Source organism: Amphiura filiformis, chromosome 6 (assembly GCF_039555335.1).
Source record: "Amphiura filiformis chromosome 6, Afil_fr2py, whole genome shotgun sequence".
Taxonomy (NCBI): Eukaryota; Metazoa; Echinodermata; class Ophiuroidea; order Amphilepidida; family Amphiuridae; genus Amphiura; species Amphiura filiformis.
The window spans coordinates 25,035,630-25,056,737 of NC_092633.1; the positions used below are offsets into that span (position 1 = coordinate 25,035,630).

General features: G+C 34.7%; 1 protein-coding gene across 2 annotated transcripts; it reads left to right on the forward strand.

Moving 5' to 3' along the window:
* Window positions 1-18,073, forward strand: LOC140155179 (AP-4 complex subunit beta-1-like). Of its 2 annotated transcripts, none has more exons than XM_072177909.1 (18): window positions 1-104; window positions 2,046-2,097; window positions 3,198-3,321; window positions 4,265-4,437; window positions 5,246-5,376; window positions 5,720-5,867; window positions 6,523-6,616; window positions 6,818-6,941; window positions 8,468-8,594; window positions 9,125-9,220; window positions 10,828-10,997; window positions 11,831-11,961; window positions 12,854-13,019; window positions 13,525-13,598; window positions 13,995-14,106; window positions 14,577-14,841; window positions 16,052-16,187; window positions 17,836-18,073. In XM_072177909.1, the coding sequence occupies exons 2-18, from the start codon at window positions 2,048-2,050 to the stop codon at window positions 17,977-17,979; spliced, it is 2,265 nt and encodes a 754-aa protein (XP_072034010.1). In that variant the 5' UTR covers window positions 1-104; window positions 2,046-2,047; the 3' UTR covers window positions 17,980-18,073. The 2 variants fall into 2 exon arrangements, with proteins under 2 accessions (XP_072034010.1, XP_072034011.1); XM_072177910.1 differs by having other exon boundaries at window positions 1-57.
* The last annotated feature ends 3,035 nt before the right edge of the window (window positions 18,074-21,108 follow it).

Consider the following 21,108-nt stretch of genomic DNA (forward strand, 5'->3'; position numbering starts at 1 on the left):
CGGTAAATTAGCAGCTGATGAATCTCGTACACAAATCTGCATTGCAAGCTTCCGTCTGTAAATTTTAGAATCTGACATCGCCTTCACATTTCCTCCTGAAAGAGGTAAAATATAGAGTGATAGTATATATATATTTGAGTAAATTGTACATAATATTAGGAGGTGTGCAATTTGAACCATTTATGGCTATTAAGCTTACTTGTCTTGAGCATACCATGTCTTCCGAATTTTGCACCACCCTAGAGGCTTAATTCATATTGTAATGCTATGGCCTACATGTATTGCATATTCAATATCAGTGATATGCAGAGACACATAACATGCATAGGCAGATAAAGCAGAGAAAAAACTCTGTGTGCAATGTGTGGTTCCTCTTTCCCCTGAATATCGCTCATTCTTAATTTTATTCTACAAAACTGATCTTCTAGTACCAATCAGTGAATCAGTTCGCTACAAATTTTGAACGTTTGAGGACTTGTTCTCAAGTTGTAGCAGGTTCCATAGGGTGTCTTCAGTGTTAATTGTTTTTATTATAAATGTCGCAAAATATTAAATTTGACAATAATTAACAACTTGTTTGACCTCTCCATACTGTATTCATACATTGCTCACCTGTGTTTTATCATATTTTGTGGTGAAAAATGATTACAAATGTGTAAGGCCAAGTAACAAAAATAACATGTATCGTCCGGACTTTTTCAAAAATCGGTGAGGGAGGTCCTTATTATTTGTTATTGCGTTATTTTTTTACCATTCATTTCTGTGTAAAATTGCAATTGCAAAGTGTTTGTCAACACATCATCAAATCGGGGAGGCCCCCAGATATTTTTGTTATTTCCCCAAAGCCCTAGCCCTAGCTTGAAGAAAGTGTTTGCAATGTGTTTATAAATGATAACCAAGAACTTCTGAACATGTCTTTTCATCACAACAATTTCAGAAATAAAGTAAAGGGAGCAAATAGGAAAAATAACAAAAATATTTGAAAATCTCCAAAAATCGGTGAGGGCTGGGACGATATACATGTTATTTTTGTTACTTGGCCTAATTTGCAAACATTTTTGAAGCAACGATTTCTTCAAACTGACGGCTAAGTGTGTATGTGAATGCACATTTTAACACATAAAAACACATCTATAGGCCCTACACAGCACCTGTTGGAACTCCTGATCGGAAGCCGGGAGTTTCAATTATTGGAACTGGGTGCCAATCAACTTTCAAAATTGAAAAAAATAAAAGTTGTTCAAAAAGACCTGCTTTTTGTGCTTTAAAAGAGTAATAGTTTTCAGCACAGTACTTCAGTGCTATGCTATAATTTTTTCCAAGCTTCCTTTGACAGCGTTAACCATCGTGTGTACGTTCGCGATGTCAAGCGCGTGCATTGGACCTTTTTTTGTGCAAAATAATGCGCGCTGGACGGCTAGCAGTACGCTTAATTTGTAAAAGGAAATCTGAATAACAGAATAGTGTGCTCTGCCAATTTGGCGCAGTTTATTGCGTATACGGAAGTGGGGTTCTGATTGGCTAATTGAATCACATCATCATCACATCAGCACCTCATTCGCTGTTCAAGCTGCATAGCAATGCGTGACCTTGTTCTTTTTACGCAATAATCAGACAGGGCAGACGAGCACTGCTGAAGTAATTTGCTGAATAGTATATCTATGTACATCTAGGCATTAACAGCATGAATCTAGATCTTAACTGTTGACAAAAGTGCTATAGCAATTTTAGTACAAGGTAGTACATACATGTAGGTAGGCATTCTGAATTTCTTTACATCTTGCATGTAGCATAGTCATACACATATGTAATGCTGGTGCGGGGCGGTGTGTAAATAAATACAGAAGTGGACCTAGTGGTGAATTAGTAAATTTGATCACTTAATGAAATTTTGTCACCTAATTTACAAACTCACAAACGGCATTGCTGTACAATCATATAACCCTCACCTGACCCAATATGTTTGGCAAAGGACCCTGCCAAGTATTGTAGAAACATGTGCATTGAACTACATATATTTCTTAATTTGTTTTTGTTTTTTATAGAAATGGCATGTCTAATGAGCTGTCTTGATGAAGATGATATCAAAGAGATAAGGTATGGTAAACTATTTTTATTTAATTGGTTTCTGGGTTATGCCAGGGGAACTTATAATATTAATAGTCAATAAAATTTCAAATAAACTATGTTTATGTTGTTATCTGATTCAAGTTTTGTGTCTATTCAGAGCTGCAATTTCTTTAGGGGTCTACTTAGACAATAACTGCATTTAGACATTAGACATTTATTTTGAGGTCATTGTGTGAAATTGGAGGGTTTGTTTTGGGCCTCAGGCTCAGCCCAAAACAAAACCCTCCAATTTCACACAATGAACTTGAAAATAGATGGTGCAATTGTCATTCATTACCGTCGTATCTGATATTTTGAACAAATCCAAATTGCATTTTATGCAATTTTACAATGTATGTCATAAAACGCTGTTAAATACCAGTTTTAATTATTGTTTTTACCTAGCCTCCAAGAAAATCAACCTGGCGAATTTAACATTCACGCCAACAACAAGAGCTGCCAATCACAGAAGCGCGATGGCATGTGCTTATTGTATACACGCACGCACGAGCAGAAGTCATTGTAGCGCATCAGGAGTCATTGTGAGTTTTTAATGACCGTGCAATTAGTGCGCGATCAGGCAATCAATTTCTTTTGGTTGGATCACAGGCTTCACATATATTAATGAGGTTATGAATGAAGGATGTTATGTGGAATCCCTGCTCATTCCTGACTCTGCTATATATTTTGATTTGTATTTTTTTTTATTTGCATGTGTGATTTTAAAATGAGGACCGGTCATATTAGAGAGCTGTATATAATAATTGATTATTATATATATAGCTCTATGGGGCAGACTTGTACATTTGTGATGTGATAGAATAAAATACATATGTACATCATTTGCTGCTAGTGCTAACAAAATAATTTTGAGGAAAAGAAATTCATTTTTTCCCAGTATTAACATAAAAGTTGTAATATATCTGATAATCCAAATATTCAGAGGATTTGGCACTTTGCCATTAGCAGGAACATTATATAAAATGGAAATTGACTTGCTCAATGATTAACTTATTATTATATATATGTGAACATATAGGCCTATAGGTTATATAATGTAATGAGGTATTTTATATTATTTACTGCAGAAATTCTCTAGGTAGTCCAGAAGCCCAAACAGAACCAGGGTATCTGAGAGATGTACTTAATAAGATCATTGTACAAATGACCAGAGGCACAGATATGGCACCACTCTTTATGGATATGGTCAAGGTATGTATTACACAAAACTGACTAAAGTGTAATAAATAAAAATAAAAATAAAATTAAGTCCTTAATATAATAAGATCATTGTATATATAAATGAAGTCATCAGAATAATCAAGTGGATTCAATAGTGTCATCAGAATAATACAAGTGGATTAAAAATATCTGAATTTGTTACTAAAAATCACTAATTTTATCTCCTGCTGGACTGGATTATTTTGGCACCACTAAGCGTTTGATTTACCTGGTGTAGCAGAGCAAAGTGCTCCCCATTTTGGACAACCTGCTACACAAATTTAAGCTTGTTAGTATGTTTTTACAGTGTAAACATATGCTATTCACCTATTGCACAATTCCACCATGATGCAAAGAGAGCTTCGAACTGGCATGACATGAAAGGAACAATTACATAACTTTATGCAATGTTACATGACTGGTTCAATTCCCTTTCATGCATGCTGCCAAATTGAGGCTCCCTCGCACATGGCGGAACCATGCAATGGGTGAATACTATATCATAAGACCATCACCCAATGTTTTTGCTCAAATTTGCTACACAAAGTTTTCAAAGTAAATCAAACCCTGGCACCACTAGAAGTTTATTTTTCTTGTCTGCCCTTGAGGCTTGTTTGATTGAAAACCCATATGACATGTCAAAGCCCCCTGCCCTAAACTACAAGTAAAACCCTGGCACCATAAATTGAAGATGTTAAGAAACACAAATACATTCATATCATAACTTAGGAAATCTTGAATCTGTGTATGAAAACCAGATCATCTTCTCTGGTTTAAGCCAGTCAGCAAAAGGAGTTTGGTGGCTGCACTTTGTTTGGATGCATTTTCATCTTTTGTTTTAAAATTTAAATTATGTATTTGATTCAAAGTGAATATGTTTTATTACACATAAATGTTTTTCAGCATTAATCTGTGATTTCAAATTTTGCAACAGGTTTGTGCCACAACGGATATTGTTCAGAAGAAGTTAGTGTACCTGTATATGTCTAACTATTCTGCTACCAAGCCTGACTTAGCTGTACTGACTGTCAATACATTGTGCAAGGACTGCCAAGATTCCAACCCAATGATCAGAGGACTAGCATTGAAAACATTGTGCTCACTTAGGTAGGTTGAGCAAATGTGTAGGGGATGTCCCTTTTTGTAGATATCCACCTGACAGCTAGACCACATGGGTCTTTAGCTTCCCATTGAAGCTCTAAGGAACAAGCCACAAATTCAAATTTCATATATTACCACCATTTCTGCAGATCCCATTGTCTAACGTGTTGTTCTACTTTCATTCAAGTATAAGTTCTCTTGAAACTTATATGTTTAATTAACCTAGCTCTTGTTTGATCCAAATCTGTTCTCTAACACCCCATTAGTTTCAAATCATATCTTTAAATCCACATTAATTCCAAAGTCAAGTCAGTTCCTAGACATTCACATTTGTTCATTGTTTCTGTGTTTCTCTTCCTTTGGTAATTGGTGTACACTCGTCTTAAATTTAAAATTGTGCTTGAGTGAAAATGATTTCATAAACCTTACCATATTGCCAACACTCTGTCTAGCATGTGACTGGGTGACCCATGATTGGTACACAATGAACTCTATGAAAATCTCTTCAAGGGGTTTAATCCTTTTCTTGGTTCTTGCTGTTATTAAACATCTTGTAGTTATCATCAAGGTCTGTCTGCCGATTTGGGGGGTTTGGGGCTGTGTATAGCGTAAATGGAAGTGGAGTTCTGATTGGCTAATTGAATCACATCATCACATCGGTACCTCATTCCTGATCAAGCAGTGTAGCAACATATTACCTAGTTCTTTGTATGCGATAATAAAGAGCAGTCAGACACCACTAAAAGAATTTGCTGAATAGTAAAGTTGCAACATAAAATCCATTAATGATATTAAAAAAATTTTGTAATTTTAGACTGTCAGGTTTAGTGGAGTACATAGAGAAGCCCTTGTTAACTGGACTGAAGGATTACAGTGCTTATGTCAGAAGAGCAGCAGTGCTAGGGTGTGTCAAGATACATCAAATGAATCCACAGTTCATTGCAAGTAAGTGAAAAGTCTGTGTATAAATCCCAATTCAGTCTTTCCTTAAAAGCTTTATAAATCCTTGAAAATTAAATTTTAAGACATGCAAAGGCCTTGTTTTTTGTTTATGAAAGATCACTGATACTGAAAATATATTATTATTAGCTCTCCCTTTTGGGATGAGCACTTAATTCAAAAGATAGTTTAACTATGAGTAAAAACATGTTAGAGAATATTGTAACTATTTTGATAAGACTTGTAGCATAATTTTTTTTAAATAAATTTGTCAAAATACTACCCCAATCTCAATATTGATTTATTTATTATTATTATTTTTTTTTTTTTTTTTTTTTTGGCCTTTCAGATCATGGTTTAATTGATCAGTTGTATGATATGCTACGAGACAGTGATGTCATTGTAGTAACCAATTGCTTGGGAGCATTAGAAGAACTGCTGGCTGACAAAGGAGGCGTAGTCATCAACCAAAGACTGGCACACTTTCTAGTTAACAGGTGAGTTGCTATATGATTTATCTTAGGATAGAGGATCATAGGAATGATTTCTGTGTCAATTATCCTCATATTACAATTGTATTGTGACATGAGTAGTGTGTGACAGCCAGAAGTCATTGACAAAAATGATCATATCACATCACCATTTATTATGTTTAAAATGTTCAGCTTTAGGTCAATTTTAAAGCAGAAGTAAGTCAGTATCAAAAGTTGATGACCTCATTCCCTACTTTACCCCCATCATGATATTGGAAAAAAAGCTCAGATTTTTCTCATTACCCCAGTAAAATGTTAGGCCTGAGATATGTTTTGTAAGATGTCATGAACAAAATGGCCTTATACCACCCAAGAGCATTTACTGTTCTGTGGGTATGTACACATTATCATTCTTTGCTTCTAAAATCCAAGCTGCAAGAGCCATTTAAATTTAATCAAAAGTTGGAATACAAACATTTGAGTGATGAGCCTCTATGCTAGGTAGAAAATTCCTGTGACAAAATAGGACCACCTTCCTATTAAGTGCAATATCCCGTTCACATTTTGATTCAATCAGGTAATCATCTATACACTCCCATACAAAGTAATGTGACAGAATTGGGACAGCACATGTTAGGACACATATATTAATATAGTATTGTAATTCTTTGGTTTACAGACTAACAAATCTGACAGAATGGGGACAATGTTTTGTTCTGCAAACCCTCCTGAAATACACACCAGATAATGAGGATGAGGTCTTTGATATCATGGTAAGAAAACCATTCTAGATTTATACTCTTTTCTCGCTTTCAAACTAGTTTTTGGAATTGTGGTAGTGCACAAGCATTATTTAGTTGATGGATAACATCCCAGCTATAAGTTGGGTGGTTAAAACTGCTTTGCATTTTTGTGCCTATTCGTGCCTATTCTAAAAGACCTATGGATATGTCTCATATTTATCTTCCACACAGAATGTGATAGACTTGTATGTAAAACATACCAACTCGGGAGTAAGCATGGCAGCTATTACACTCATGATTCATTTAACTCAAGATTTGTCAAGTATTGGCCAAGATGTCTACAGGAGAATTAAAGGTTGGTGGTCATTGTAAAGCAATATAAATAATACAGCTATTACACTCATGATTCATTTAACTCAAGATTTGTCAAGTATTGGCCAAGATGTCTACAGGAGAATTAAAGGTTGGTGGTCATTGTAAAGCAATATAAATAATACAGCTATTACACTCATGATTCATTTAACTCATGATATGCAAAGTATTGGCCAAGATGTCTACAGGAGAATTAAAGGTTGGTGGTCATTGTAAAGCAATATAAATAATACAGCTATTACATTCATGATTCATTTAACTCAAGATTTGTCAAGTATTGGCCAAGATGTCTACAGGAGAATTAAAGGTTGGTGGTCATTGTAAAGCAATATAAATAATACAGCTATTACACTCATGATTCATTTAACTCAAGATTTGTCAAGTATTGGCCAAGATGTCTACAGGAGAATTAAAGGTTGGTGGTGTTGTAAAGCAATATAAATAATACAGCTACACTCATGATTCATTTAACTCAAGATATGTCAAGTATTGGCCAAGATGTCTACAGGAGAATTAAAGGTTGGTGGTCATTGTAAAGCAATATAAATAATACAGCTATTACACTCATGATTCATTTAACTCAAGATATGCCAAGTATTGGCCAAGATGTCTACAGGAGAATTAAAGGTTGGTGGTCATTGTAAAGCAATATAAATAATACAGCTATTACACTCATGATTCATTTAACTCAAGATATGCCAAGTATTGGCCAAGATGTCTACAGGAGAATTAAAGGTTGGTGGTTATTGTATTGATGTACATTGCAATCAGAATGAAACAGAATACAGCTGCAATGCAGATGCAGTATTTAATTCTGGTAAACAAAGAATAAAACTTGTTCAGTTTTATTTCAAGAATTCAGTCAAAATGTAAAAACAAACAGCGGCGATTTCAAGTCAACAAAATCCAAGCAAGGCCTAAATGCAAAAGATTGTTATTCATTTCACTATGTTGATGACAGGAGATATAGCATGCAAAACTGCTTTCGCCAAAAACGTATTCTTCTCTAACATTTCTAATGACCATCTTCCTTTATTTGTTACCACCAAGAGTCAAGAAGCTCTAAAACTAATTTATTTTCAGTGAACGCTTTTGTGCAATAAGTTCAACAATTAAAAATAAGAAACATAAAAAGTAATAAATAAAAAATCTCAAAACATAGGTATGCTTGTGTTCAACTTTTGTTGTGTGATATTTTGATGGTTAGCCACTCTTGACACCCCTATCATCTTGCGCTCATAAGTTAAGTTGCTTTGAAGATAGGGAATTGAAAATTAGCAAACAGTTACAAGAAGGATGAATGAATAATATCTGAAAAAATGATATTGTTTTGTTATACCATCAAAAAATGTGGTTCATTTTCTACATGTAACCTTTTTATGGGACACCTTGTACATTTAGCTCAAAAATCAAGTAACAAACAACCAAGCACATTTCATCAGTAGAAGGCAAGACCATCAGCATGCCTTTATATTTCTTTGTACTTACTATTTCCTTGTTCTATTTTAGGCCCTTTGCTGATATTGCTGTCCAGTGAGCATCCAGAGCTAGTGTACTCTTCTCTCTGTCATATTCAATGGGTAAAGAGGAAGATGCCAAAATTATTCTCTAAATACTACAAGAAGTTTTATTGCAGGTAAGCTTAAACAAAAGATGTCTTTGGGTCAGGAGTTTTCAACCATTTTGTTGGATGTGACTCACCTCTTGGAAGTCAAGACTACTTTAATTTCAATCCCATATCAAAATTGACCTTTTCCCACCATTGCATATTTATTGATCAAAGGCTCATTCAGTGATTTGCTGATCGGGAGGATTGTAAAAATAATCAAAATTCAGTGTTTGGCACATTTTTTTACTGTCATAGATGTGCTAACATAACCTGCTAGCGGTTAAACTGAAAGCTGTGCATTAAAGACAGTAGAAGACATTTTACACAAATCTGTAATTTCTCTACTTAAGTAGAGAAATTAGCTCAAGAAATGCAACTAGCATAACAGATTCCTGCAAAAATGACCAGATTTTGAGAAAATTACACAAATTTAGTTTTAGTTTCAGGCCAGTTACTAGCAGTTAGTTTGACAATACCAAAGTCTATACTCGTTCCTCTGGTCATACACTTTTGAAGTGACTAATATTCATTTTCAATGTTCTTACCTTATCATTCAGGTCTAAGGATCCAACTTATGTGAAATATAAGAAAATAGAATTATTGGGAGAGATGATCAAAGAAGACACACTGCCTGATATAGTGGAGGAACTAAGGTAACGGGTAGCTTTTATCAAATCAAATAAAAAAGCAGATATTTTGGGCCTAAATTTGTTTTTGTTTAATTGTTTTTCAAGTAAAACTTATGGTTTAGGAAAAGCTTCTTTTCAATATGTCACCATGAATTGCTGATTTTTCCATCTATTTGTCGTGGATTGTTATTTAATGTGAACAATATATTGCAATTTATGCAGTTTTTAATTAATTATTATTATTCAATAATTAAATTCGTTCAGATAGATTACATTTAAGTCCTAATCATAAAAAGACCAATAGAAATTGGTTGAACATATTTAACGCGGCTGTGTACTCTAGACATTGTTTCTTTCGCGAAATTGAGCTTTTTTGAAATGTATTTACTTTGTTATGTTTTTTATAAATACAAGGAAAGAAAATCCAGATTTGTTAACTCCAAGTGCTCTATTTTATGGATTTTATTTCACTATTTCACTCGTTTCCGCAATTTAAAAGGAAAGAAAATTTTTGTTGTACCATCGGGATATACGCACGCAACAACGCATTGCGTTTTGTACACGCGCAATTTGTTAACGCACAGATACGCTACGCATACGCAACACTTATCTGCATGCTCGGCGCATCTTATGGAAGCACCACGGAAGCACTGATTTCATAAGAACCTAGCGGTCAAATGGCTCCGTTTTAGCTGATAAAATGTGAATTTTTTCAAGTTCTTTCCCCCGATTTAAACATCAAGATATGAATAGATTTCGCCCAAACTTCTCAAGGGGCTGTGGATTTACCCAATGTTCACGTAATGTAAGGTAGAAAAAGCGAGAACTGTCGCATTCTCCTGTGAGCTTGATCAAAGTGCAAAATGTGACCACTTTAAACTTCAACGGCCTTTATTTCAATGTTCATTTTCTCGGTAAAATAACAATTTAGGTACACGATAACTCAATAAATACAGTATCTATAGGTAAGTAATTATGCTCATCATAAAAAGCATGATCGACTTAAGAAACGGTTTTCTCATTTTTTGATATTTTGGTCTATTTCCGATTTTAGGCATCATTTTGTGCCAATAGGCGTTTGTGAATTTTAAAAATTTCATTTTGATGCCTTATATGGTCAATATCTCAAAAAATAAGGCCAATATCAAAAAACTAAAAAAACCGTTTTTGGAATGGTGTCTCAAGATTAAGAAAAAATCAAAACAAACATTTTTGGAAAGAGTGTTTTTTTGTTATGATGTACCGAACAAAATTGCCAAAAGCTCACTTTTTGTGATTTTCTTCATAATTGTTGTTTTATACCAAATCTGTATTTATATTAAGATTCATTGATGTCTTGCCTTTATAAAAATGTATACTTTTATATGTCTTGCGTGAATAATTACAAAGTTATGGCACTTTTACTACATGCATGTCTGAGAGTACACAGCTGCCTTAAATATAAAAATTAGCTGGTTTTCCAGTTAGAGTAGGATGTAATAATGTATGAAACAGATGAAAGCTAGCAATGACTTGGATTATTATTACAAACTCTTATGTATAAATGAAACTAATTGCATTTAGTAACTCTAAGCAGAAAAATGCAAAAATGTAGATGTCATATTTTTACTCAATCTTGTTTTTTTTGACAGTGTCTGTTGTACAGATATATCTAGTCAGTTAGCTCAGCAAGCCATACAGACTCTATGCCTTATAGCAAAGAAAGGAGCAACATATGCTACTCCATGTATAGCTGCACTTCTTGGTCTTCTCAATCTCCAGTTGGATTATGTGTCCTCAGAAGTCCTTGTTGCATTTCAAGGTTTGTGTGTTGTTGTTTTTATAAAATTAAATTTTAATTTATATAAAAAATTACCAACATGTTTTATTATTAGTTTGTTCAAGGAATTATAAATGGAACATTCTGAAAACAAAATTCTTGCAATTCACAATATGATGCATTGCCACCGATTGCTCTTGCCAGTCCAATTTTTGACCTCTAGGATGGCTTTGGATTTCAACCTTTTCATGATGCACTGCATATTTTGGCCTCTCCCTGGCAACCGCTAGAGGCATATCGTATTGTGAATCAGGGGTGTGAGAGTTCAACTTTTTAGCTGATTTCAGCTATTTTTATTGCCAAAATGTATGTGTTTTCTTTTATTTTCAGCCTATATGTGGTGTTTTTATTTTATGCTGTTTTTCAGCTATTTTAGTAATTTTCCTGTTTTATTTTGACTGAGGCCTCTCACACCCATGTGTGAATGTACTTAATTATTTTTTGTTGATGCATGTTGATTGAAAAGCAATAGATATGTGATTTAGAATCTTAAATCTTTATCGATTGTTGATGCTGTGGAAGTAGTTCCCTGTTAGGTTGGTTGATCTTTGCACTGATCTAAAGACAGGATTTTACATTCACTAGCCAGTTGGGTCAGTAGGTGTACATAGTTATTGACTGACCCAAATACATTATCTATTTGACATTTGGAATACTCGCAGTGATCTAAAAATATTTTCTACCTGCCAAAGAAAATGTCTGTAGAACATTGAAGTTTAAGCACTACAAAATAACATGCTGTGAAAAAAAGTAAATCTTAATTAGTTTGTGTCGTTGCTTTCATAGGCCTGTTATTTGTTGATGATTTATTACAGATTTGCTGAGTTATGAGAGTAACAAGGAATATATCCCCCATGTTTTAAGTCAGCTTGGTGCATGTGAGACAATAGTACAGAGTAGCAGAGGGAAAGCAGCTCTGATATGGCTACTGGGTCACTATGGAGAGGTAGGTGGTATTTTGTGTCAAGCTAAAAATATATTACGAGAGTGTTCCCTCTAGGGATTTTCAGCTTGGACCAAATTATTCTGATAATATTCTTGATTTTTTTTTCTCAAATTCTTGTGGGTAAATTTATCAACTTTGTAGACCAATTAATTGGGCACTACATGGTCTTAGATGGAACACTGGACTGAGAGGAGTATGCAATGAGATATTCCATTTAAAATCCACACAACCCTTGTGGAAGATTTAGCTAAAGTCCTCCATGGAGGGAGTATGAGTTTCAAATAGAATAGAAAATTGGGTATCTTCCATTTGAAATACTCACTCCAGTTGTGGAAGAATAAGCTAAACCCATAATACATGGGGAGTATGAGTTTCAAAACGATTAACCCTGACCAATTACATGTGAAAAACATCTCCACCTATAGTGGAAGAAATATAATTTAAATCAAAATTTTGGTTTATATCAAATCACTGGGAAAGCATCTGGCTAGTATTACATAATCCACAGACTTGACATCAAAAGTTTGTGAATTTCAAATTGCAAACATCAAATATGTCATACATTTTAGTTGCAACAAATGAAATAGGCAGATTTTGCAAGTTCATGGATGTCAATGCTCAAAATCATCTTTAGAATTCAATTCAATTACTTTAATGTACTTTATGAAAAGAAGTTATTTCCAGTATTTGTGGAAATATTCATATCAACAGTAATAGCTGTCCATTTAGCCACCCTGTAATGTGCCTTCATCATTGTTGATACTGTTGCCATGTGACATGGTGTTAAAGAAGAGATTCTTAGGCACTCTATACAGACCGTGATAAAGTTTGTTGAATTTCCTCATTGTTGATATGTAGCAGATAAAAGCACTATTTTCTTCACTCATTTCAGTCCTTACCCGATGCCCCATATATCCTGGAGAATATGATAGATGTCATAGAAGAAGAGACAAGTGCACAGGTGAAGCTTCATCTACTGACAGCTACAACCAAACTATTCTTTACAAGACCTGCTGAGTGCCAAGATATGATGGGAAAACTCTTGGAATTTGCCATTGGTAAGAATCTGTTTGTAGCAAGGGAGTCGCTAGTTTTCTATGCCATACAATTTTTGGTTAGCTGCTGAGTTAAGCTAGTTGTCAAACTTGGGTGCCAATTATAGGCCACAACAGCCCTTTTGAATGATTTTAGTTAATATGATGCTATTCAAACAGAATTGGTGTTTTCAGAGTATAGGAAAACAAACACGTTATTGTACAAAAGAATTTGTTCACTCATTAACATTTGTCAATGATGATAATGTTCTGCTAGTCTTTTAACTTAACTACATTTCTACCCAAATGGGTGATTTCATGGCTTTTTCATGCAGGTTATTTTACTGCTTAAATACACAAGTTTGGAAATCGAGCATATTAAATGTATCATTAACGTTCGGCTATTTGATAGCTCTTGCTGTGGACAAATTGCCATTACTTCGGATTGAAAAAGTTTGTCAACACTGAAGAAAGTTAATAACAATGATTTTTGTACTATGATCCTTATCATTTTCTTCCATTTTTACAGAATCTGATACAAATGTTGAAGTTAGAGAGCGAGCCCAGTTTTACTATAGAATGCTGAACACTGATGTTAATAAGGTAAGATATTGAGCAATGTCACACATCTTTGCTCTATTTTTTACCCTGTGAAGACATGGACACAAGTAAAACTGTTCATATTTTAGGCCTATATCTGTTTACTATTATAGGTAGCAGTTTGCTCCAACTTAGTGGCATTGTTGAGATTATTCACAATTTACTATTCTAGTTGAAATCCATACACCCCCTACTGAAGACATGACCTTAATATCCTACACAGGGGATGTAGATTTGAAATCGAGTCACCCATTCAGGTAACCCCATTTGAAATTCACGCCCCCTGTGTGGGTGGTTAATGTCATGTCTTCCATAGGGGGTGTATGGATTTCAATGGAATAGCCTAAACAAGTACAATAATTGGGGTTTGATATAAATTACATGTTTTATTACTTACAGGCTAAAGAAGTTGTATGTGCATCTCAAACTCCTGACATATCAGATGACTGTTTGACAGAAACAAACAAGCTGGACAATTTAGCCAACTTCAACTCATTATCAATTCTATTTGGTAAGATTTGGTATTTGATCCATAGCCTCCTCCCTCAACATATTCCAAAAAGTTGATATTTTTATACCTCAGAAACCTAGGACTACATCATGATTGTATGCATAAGCTTTCTTGCAGATTTTGACAAAGATATCATTCAATTTTGTATTTGATAGCTGTCAACAACCCCAAATTACAACACAGTACAGTGGCCTATGGGGCCTGGTAAAACATGTAATAATGAGTAACTTGCAAAATTCAATGTCTGAAACAACTGAAATTTTGGGAATAAGCTTTTTTGTGGATATCTATTAAACCATACTTGAAACATAGGATGCTAAAATCATGAAATACCCCTTTGTTTTGTTTTGAATTGTAGATTAATTCTGAAGGATTCCACATTTTGTAGTGTGCAGGATACTGTATTACAACTCTCAGTTGCCAACAGATAAGTGCTTGTAATTTTTTTATTTTTTGTTTTGTTTATTTAGGTCCGCTGAAATGGTCACAAATCCAACTCAAGCAAACAGATACAAAGGCCATGCATCAAATACCTTCACCAACTCACAGCAGTGTCCTTGCTACCCCAACTAGAGAGGATCATTCAGCAACACCAAGTGTAAAACCCATGGACGGTCAGCTAGTGGACATAGATGAGTCAAAGGATGCAGAATCGATGTCAGTATTACAGCTTGTTGGAGATATTCTAGTAACACCTGAAGAGTATGAATCAACATGGACCATGTTATCTGTGTAGTAAGTTATGAATTACCAATTATCATGGAATTGTTATTTTGCAGTCTGAGATGTTTGCCTGGGGGATTATCACTAAAAAGAGAAAGCAATAAGTCACAATTTGTGACTTGACACCCGTCAGTAATGTTCAGCAACTGAATATGCAGCATAAAGTGGTAAATCCACAGTGAATCACCATGGTGTTAATTAAGAGGGCATTATTTGGTATCAAGTGTTGGTGCTCATAGAAAATGTATTTGACTGCACAAACATTCTACTTGGCCTTAAATGGCTATGGTCCGCATGCTTCCTTTAAGCTATGGTCTGTATACTTTTTTTGAGGCAATAATTTTGATATTGTCTTTACTTTAAAAGTATATATTTTCAGAAAGGAAATGATCCATGGAATCCAACTAGCATAACAGATTCCTACAAAAATGAGCATTTTTTGAGAAAATCACAATATTCAAAGTTTACTTTACTGCCTCATGGAAGGCATATACGGACTATATACCCAAAATGTATCAAAAGAAAAGAAAGCTTTTGTTGCCATTTAATATTAAAACTGATAAGTTTCATTCAATTTCGGATTTATGCATCTTTTAACCATTTCCCTCTCATTCCTTTTTTTGTTATTTTTTGTTTATCTGTTTACCCACAAATCAATCAAATTCCATATTACATGTGTGTCTTTACCATAAAAATCCATCATGAATAAAAGCATGCAATACAAGAAGCCTGCTGATTTTATAATGCCCTTGCTTGCTTACTTGCTTAATTCGAATGGTGTCCTCGAACTGTGATGGCTTTCCACAACTTCCTGTCCTCCATTGCTGTCTTGAAGTCTGCTGCCTCCAGTCCAGTGTCATCTTCCAGAATGTCAATGTAGATCAGAGCAGGTCTTCCAGGTTTCCGCCTCCCATGCTTATCCAATGAACCATTTTTGATGCGGGCTCCTCACTTCTGGAACAGTGGCCAGCAAACTGGGTTCTTCTTTCCCTGATCTTATGGCTTAATTTGGGAAGGTCTGCATTTGACATATGTTCCTTCCGATGCACATTCAGAACAGTTCTTAGCATGCGGGTGTAACAGCCATCCAGACCCTTTGCAAGTTTAGGGGTGATGGTCTGTGCTTCGCATCCATAATGCCCTCATCACACATTTAAAAGACTGCATATCTGATACTGATCAAATTACATGAGACCATTTACCATTTTTGTCATCTCTATAGTGATACCATTGAGTTGCCATTACTGGAGCCCCTCGAACCAAAACAAATACACTCACTCCTTGAAAACACTGGTTGTAAAGTGATGGCTACAACACCAGAGGAATTTGAGCCATGGAGGGCATTTGTTTATGCAAAGGTAAGAGACCAATCAACTATTGTATCATTTTCAGAGGATGGTTTGGTGTCGCCGTCACAGCAGGTTTGATTTTTCGCTGTGAAGTAAGTGAGCATGGTTGTCGATCCAAGACCGTCCTTGCAGATTTATCCCTGGGTTCTCCAGTTTTGTGCCTGTAATATAAAATCGGACCTCTTCCCATATTTCTGTTCCACCCAGTGCGCCTCTTGTAGTGTATGATATGCATCACAACAGTGCTTTCTTTTAGCTTAACTTAGTGGATGTAAAAGGTGCATATCTGTTCATTGCTTTATACTCTGAGAGCAAGCAATGTGGATATAATTTTATCCTTGTTTGACTAACTTTTTGATGTGTGCAGTCACTATAGAGTAATGTGGTATAGTGCTTCATGTATTTGTCTGAGGTAATTCCTGCCTCTATGGCCATATTTATAATAGACTTAACTTAGTGCAAAAATATGGTGTGTGGATATTATTTTCTGTATAAAATAAATTTGTCCAAAATAATTCTATGCAACATTTGCTCTTGGAATTGTGCTTTTTTTCTCAGAGTGAGAATAGTGAAGAAAATATGCACTTAGTTGGTCTTATGCTTTGGGTGTCAACATTAAATGACTGTATGTCTCCTTAAGGAAACCCTGAAAGTTATGGGAACCACTTCACTTTTTAAATAAGTCATTCATATTTTGAGTGATTTTGGGAAAGAAAAATTAAACAGAAAATAGATCTACGGTGGCTAATTACCAAACATGCACAAAACAAACAAATAAATAAACAAATAGGCCTAAATGCATTGATACAGAATGTGTATTATGTAGCAAAGTTTTCTAAATAAAAAATACGTAAGCGACTGAAATGAAAAGAAAAGAAAAAGAACAGAAAAGAAAAAAAAAACGACAAAAGACAAATTATTTTTAATTAAAAATAAGTATAGAAAAAGAAGAACATAGGTCTATGCAAATCGTTAGGCGGAATAATAGATTTATGACACAAATGAAAGTGTAATGGCGAATTACACTCAAAATGCAAATTTATGCGTTGTTATTTTACATATACAATTTTGTAGGCCTATACAATTATAAAAGCTTGGTAGGCCTATTGTATAATTTTGGAAAAACGTAAGTTCAGCGCATGTACAAATAAAATATTGTATTCATTGTATATTTTAGTGTAAAATGGTTTCATATTTTTTGAATGTCGTTCATTTTATTTTATTTGTTCATGATAATGTTCCTTTTCCTATCACTTAATTTAAAAGCGGCCGTAATTCTATTCAATAAACTGTAGATTACATGTTTTGTATGCGAATCCACACTTCTCTATGCAATTCACACCTAACTGTAGATTCGTGCAGAAAAGTGTTGATTCGTAGAAAATAATCTACAGTTTATTGAATAGACTGACGTCACAGCAATGGTTTAAGAATATTGACACTGGTTTCGAGAGAAAAACAATTCATGGCTCTCATTACTGCATTTGAATAGTGGGATAGATACTGTACATGACAAAGATGTTGCAGCCAGTTTTGGTGAGGGAAGCACATGATTTTTCACGCACTGTGCCCTGTGAATCTTGGAGAACAGTGTCCGTATAGAGAATAATTAAGCCTGATTAAATAACAATCTGCCTGTTTTGTTTACTTTATACAGGACACAACTGATACTCTGTACTTGGTGGAAGTTGTCTTACAAAGTCAGACAGACATTTTGACATTCACCTTGAAGGTCAAAGGTCAAACATCATCAGACAGAGGTGGTATGTTTGCTCAACAACTACAGAAGGCCTTTTCTTGACAGGAAACAAGTCTCTAACCATATCAGTGGAGCTGTTAATTTTAAATATGATTTACTTCAAGTAGGTGTGGTAAAGTTTAGAGGTGGGTCAAAGGTCAAATGGGTCAACTGCAGTGGCAGGAGGCCCAGTGGTTCGTGAACCACAGCTCTCCCTGTGACCATGACAGGTGGGGGTTTACAAACTGCCTTGTTATACATTGATCTGATAGGAAATTGGTCAAGGAAGCCAATAAGTGCATTTATATTTCAATAGGTCATGCGGTTCTTGAGTAAAGGACAATAATATATCCAAAAAAAATGTTTTGGGTGTTTCCCCCAGCCTGCCTGTAAGTGTTTGACTGAAATTCTTATAGGTGGCAAGTTTTTCAATGAGCTTACAGATTTACTCATGTGAGGATTAACTGTAGAATACTTTGACACAAAAATGACAATAAACAAGAGTATTCATTTGCATATTTTAATCTAATGTTATTGTTCAATATATGTATGTAAAGATTAATCTGTACATAATCAGAGAGAACATTATATACATGATAGTGCAATATGAATACCTTTTCACTTTGGCCAAAAAGTACATTATTAACCCCATGAGAACTACCTGCCGATTGGCCAAAAAGAAGTTTTATTATCAACTGGCCCAATCAGCAACATTGTTAGAATAATTTCACCATGCAAAAAAATTGGGGTGAATTGTTTGCAAAGCTCTATTCTGATTGGTGATTAAAGTGAAAATATCATGTAATTGACCAATCAGAGGCAATGTTAGATCGGCAGGTAGTGCTCAGGGGGTTAACTTAATGCATGTTACATTGTGTGCTATACATTATAAGAACATCAAAAAAACAATATTACCATGTATTTATGTTGTGCTACAGAATATCAAATTAAAAGCAGTATAATAAACTGGGATGCACATTTTTGTATCTAATATATCCAAACTGCTGGAGCAAATCAACTAAAAACTTGGAATCAGTTTGTTTTGTTGATACTATACCTCAATATAAGATGAAATACACCATTGGATCACCCATCTTTAATGGGTATCAGGGGTTCAAATTCGCAATCAATTGCGGGAACCTGTTTAGGTTCTCGCAAAGGGCTTGTTGTAGTGCAGGGCGATATATTCAAAAATTGTATTCATCTATTGCTGTGGCAGTTAAACCTGTTACATCATCACTTCTACAGCAAATACAACCAAAGGAGACACTATCATTTCTATGCTAGCGATCGAGGTCACATTTATTATTATGGGATGGTTGAGTAATATAAACATTGGAAGTACATGCATGCCATGGCCATGGATTACCGTTTGTGATCGTACAATAAATTGACAGCAAAAATTAAGAAAACTTTGCCTTTTTACCAACATTTCAGAATTGTATTTTTGGATTAATGAGATTTATATTAAATCATATTTCCGTTGCCGAAAGTTAAAATATAACACAACATGTGATCTGAGACTTGGAAGCTTACGAGAACCAAGTTCTCCTAGTTGTAATTCAGCGAGAACCTTCAGGAGAACCGGTTCTCAGGTTCTCCTCGAATTTGAATCCCTGTACCCTATCATTTAGGGAACAAACCAAATGATCGATGGCGTCCTATAAAGCGAAACTAGTTTCGTTTAGGGAAGGGGTAAAATACTCGATTACGTTTGTACAAAAACATCGGTCTGAAGAATGTGTCATTATTATTATTATGTCAAAATTTTCAACATTTTATTATTACGTTTCTGGCAGGGAGGGAGGGTTAGACTGAGAAAGCGAAACTAATTACGTTTATAGGGCGTCATCGATCTTTTGGTTTGTTCCTTAACCAATCACTAAATTGCAGCATTGCTGTTTTAAAACTTTATCAGAAATGCACATCATAAAATATACTAATTGCACTGGTAAATTAAATTGCACAGATAATTAAAATGTATACATTATAACAATAAACATGCATAAGGTATCAAATTTAAACAATATTTAAAGTGTGTGGTTTCCTTTCTTATTTGTACTCCACCAATTTGTCCAAGGAAACATCAGTAAGGAGAGTTTGATCAGAACTGTTGTACGTATGTTGAAAACTGTTGGATACTTAATGCAATCAAGCAAAATGAGTTAGATTTGTCCACAAAATAAACAAGATTACTATTTTTCATTTCTTATTTTGTTCAATATCCTGAACATTTAACTTTCGTTTCCTGAGATGACTTTTTTGTGTTCAAAATCAAATCAAAAGGAATTCCTCACTATTGGTTATAATTCTCATTTTGCTTAATCCCATTACATAATACATCCATGGTCATATCATTGTAGAGACCATTTTTCCATTCCCATCAACATCAATCCTTGAGATGTGATATCATGGAAGAAAGAGATGAGAAGGAACCACAACGACTTCGATCGGCCAAGTTTTAATCCGCTTATCTATTGACGCATGAAAAGAAAAGCTATCAATGGTACTTACTTTCATGTATGCACGAGTTACCGCGATCGATGCTTGGCAAAATCATTACTGGAAAAAATTTATAACAAGCCCATCCACGAACAAACAAACGCTACCCAGAAGTAAGATTATGGAATTTCACTGATGCTCTGAACATGTATAGTAGCTTTGTTTTGGGATCTACAGTCAAACTGTTTTCTTGATGTGTTGTGTAGAAAATGTCCTATATAATATCGAAAAGGTAATCAAAATCGGCCGTTTTTTTTCTGAGTTTCATCTTTAGCAAATAAGGTAAGATTTTGGTGACTTTTTCGATGAAAAATAGATGTAAAAGGTTCTTAAATAATGCACAATGTTCGGTTGAGTCCGGTACATAAAACCTGTTTAATTTAATAGTTTATATGTGTATAATCGTAACTAGCTAACGCGTTTCAGTGCCAAAGACTGCCAACTCTGAGAAAAAAGTCATCAAAGTTCGGAAAAATTGGGAAAAAAAAAAAAAAAAAAAAGATGTAGGCCATCAATGACCGATGATCACGTCACCAAAGAAAATCCTATAGGGTGCTTGCACGGAAGGTCATTAGTTCAAATCATCCTTCACACACGCTCCAGAAGACATGCAAATACATGGAATACAATACCAATCACCTATTTAACGCGGGGTAAATCAAAGTAAATCCTCATGAATAACAATGTCAA

What these genes read in the sequence shown, in the direction of transcription:
- LOC140155179 (XM_072177909.1), top strand. Translation starts at nt 2,048, where the DNA reads ATGGCATGTCTAATGAGCTGTCTTGATGAAGATGATATCAAAGAGATA. An exon ending in GCACACTTTCTAGTTAACAG is followed by an intron (nt 5,868 to 6,522) that starts GTGAGTTGCTAT and finishes TTTGGTTTACAG; the next exon opens with ACTAACAAATCTGACAGAAT. An exon ending in TGGACCATGTTATCTGTGTA is followed by an intron (nt 14,842 to 16,051) that starts GTAAGTTATGAA and finishes TCATCTCTATAG; the next exon opens with TGATACCATTGAGTTGCCAT.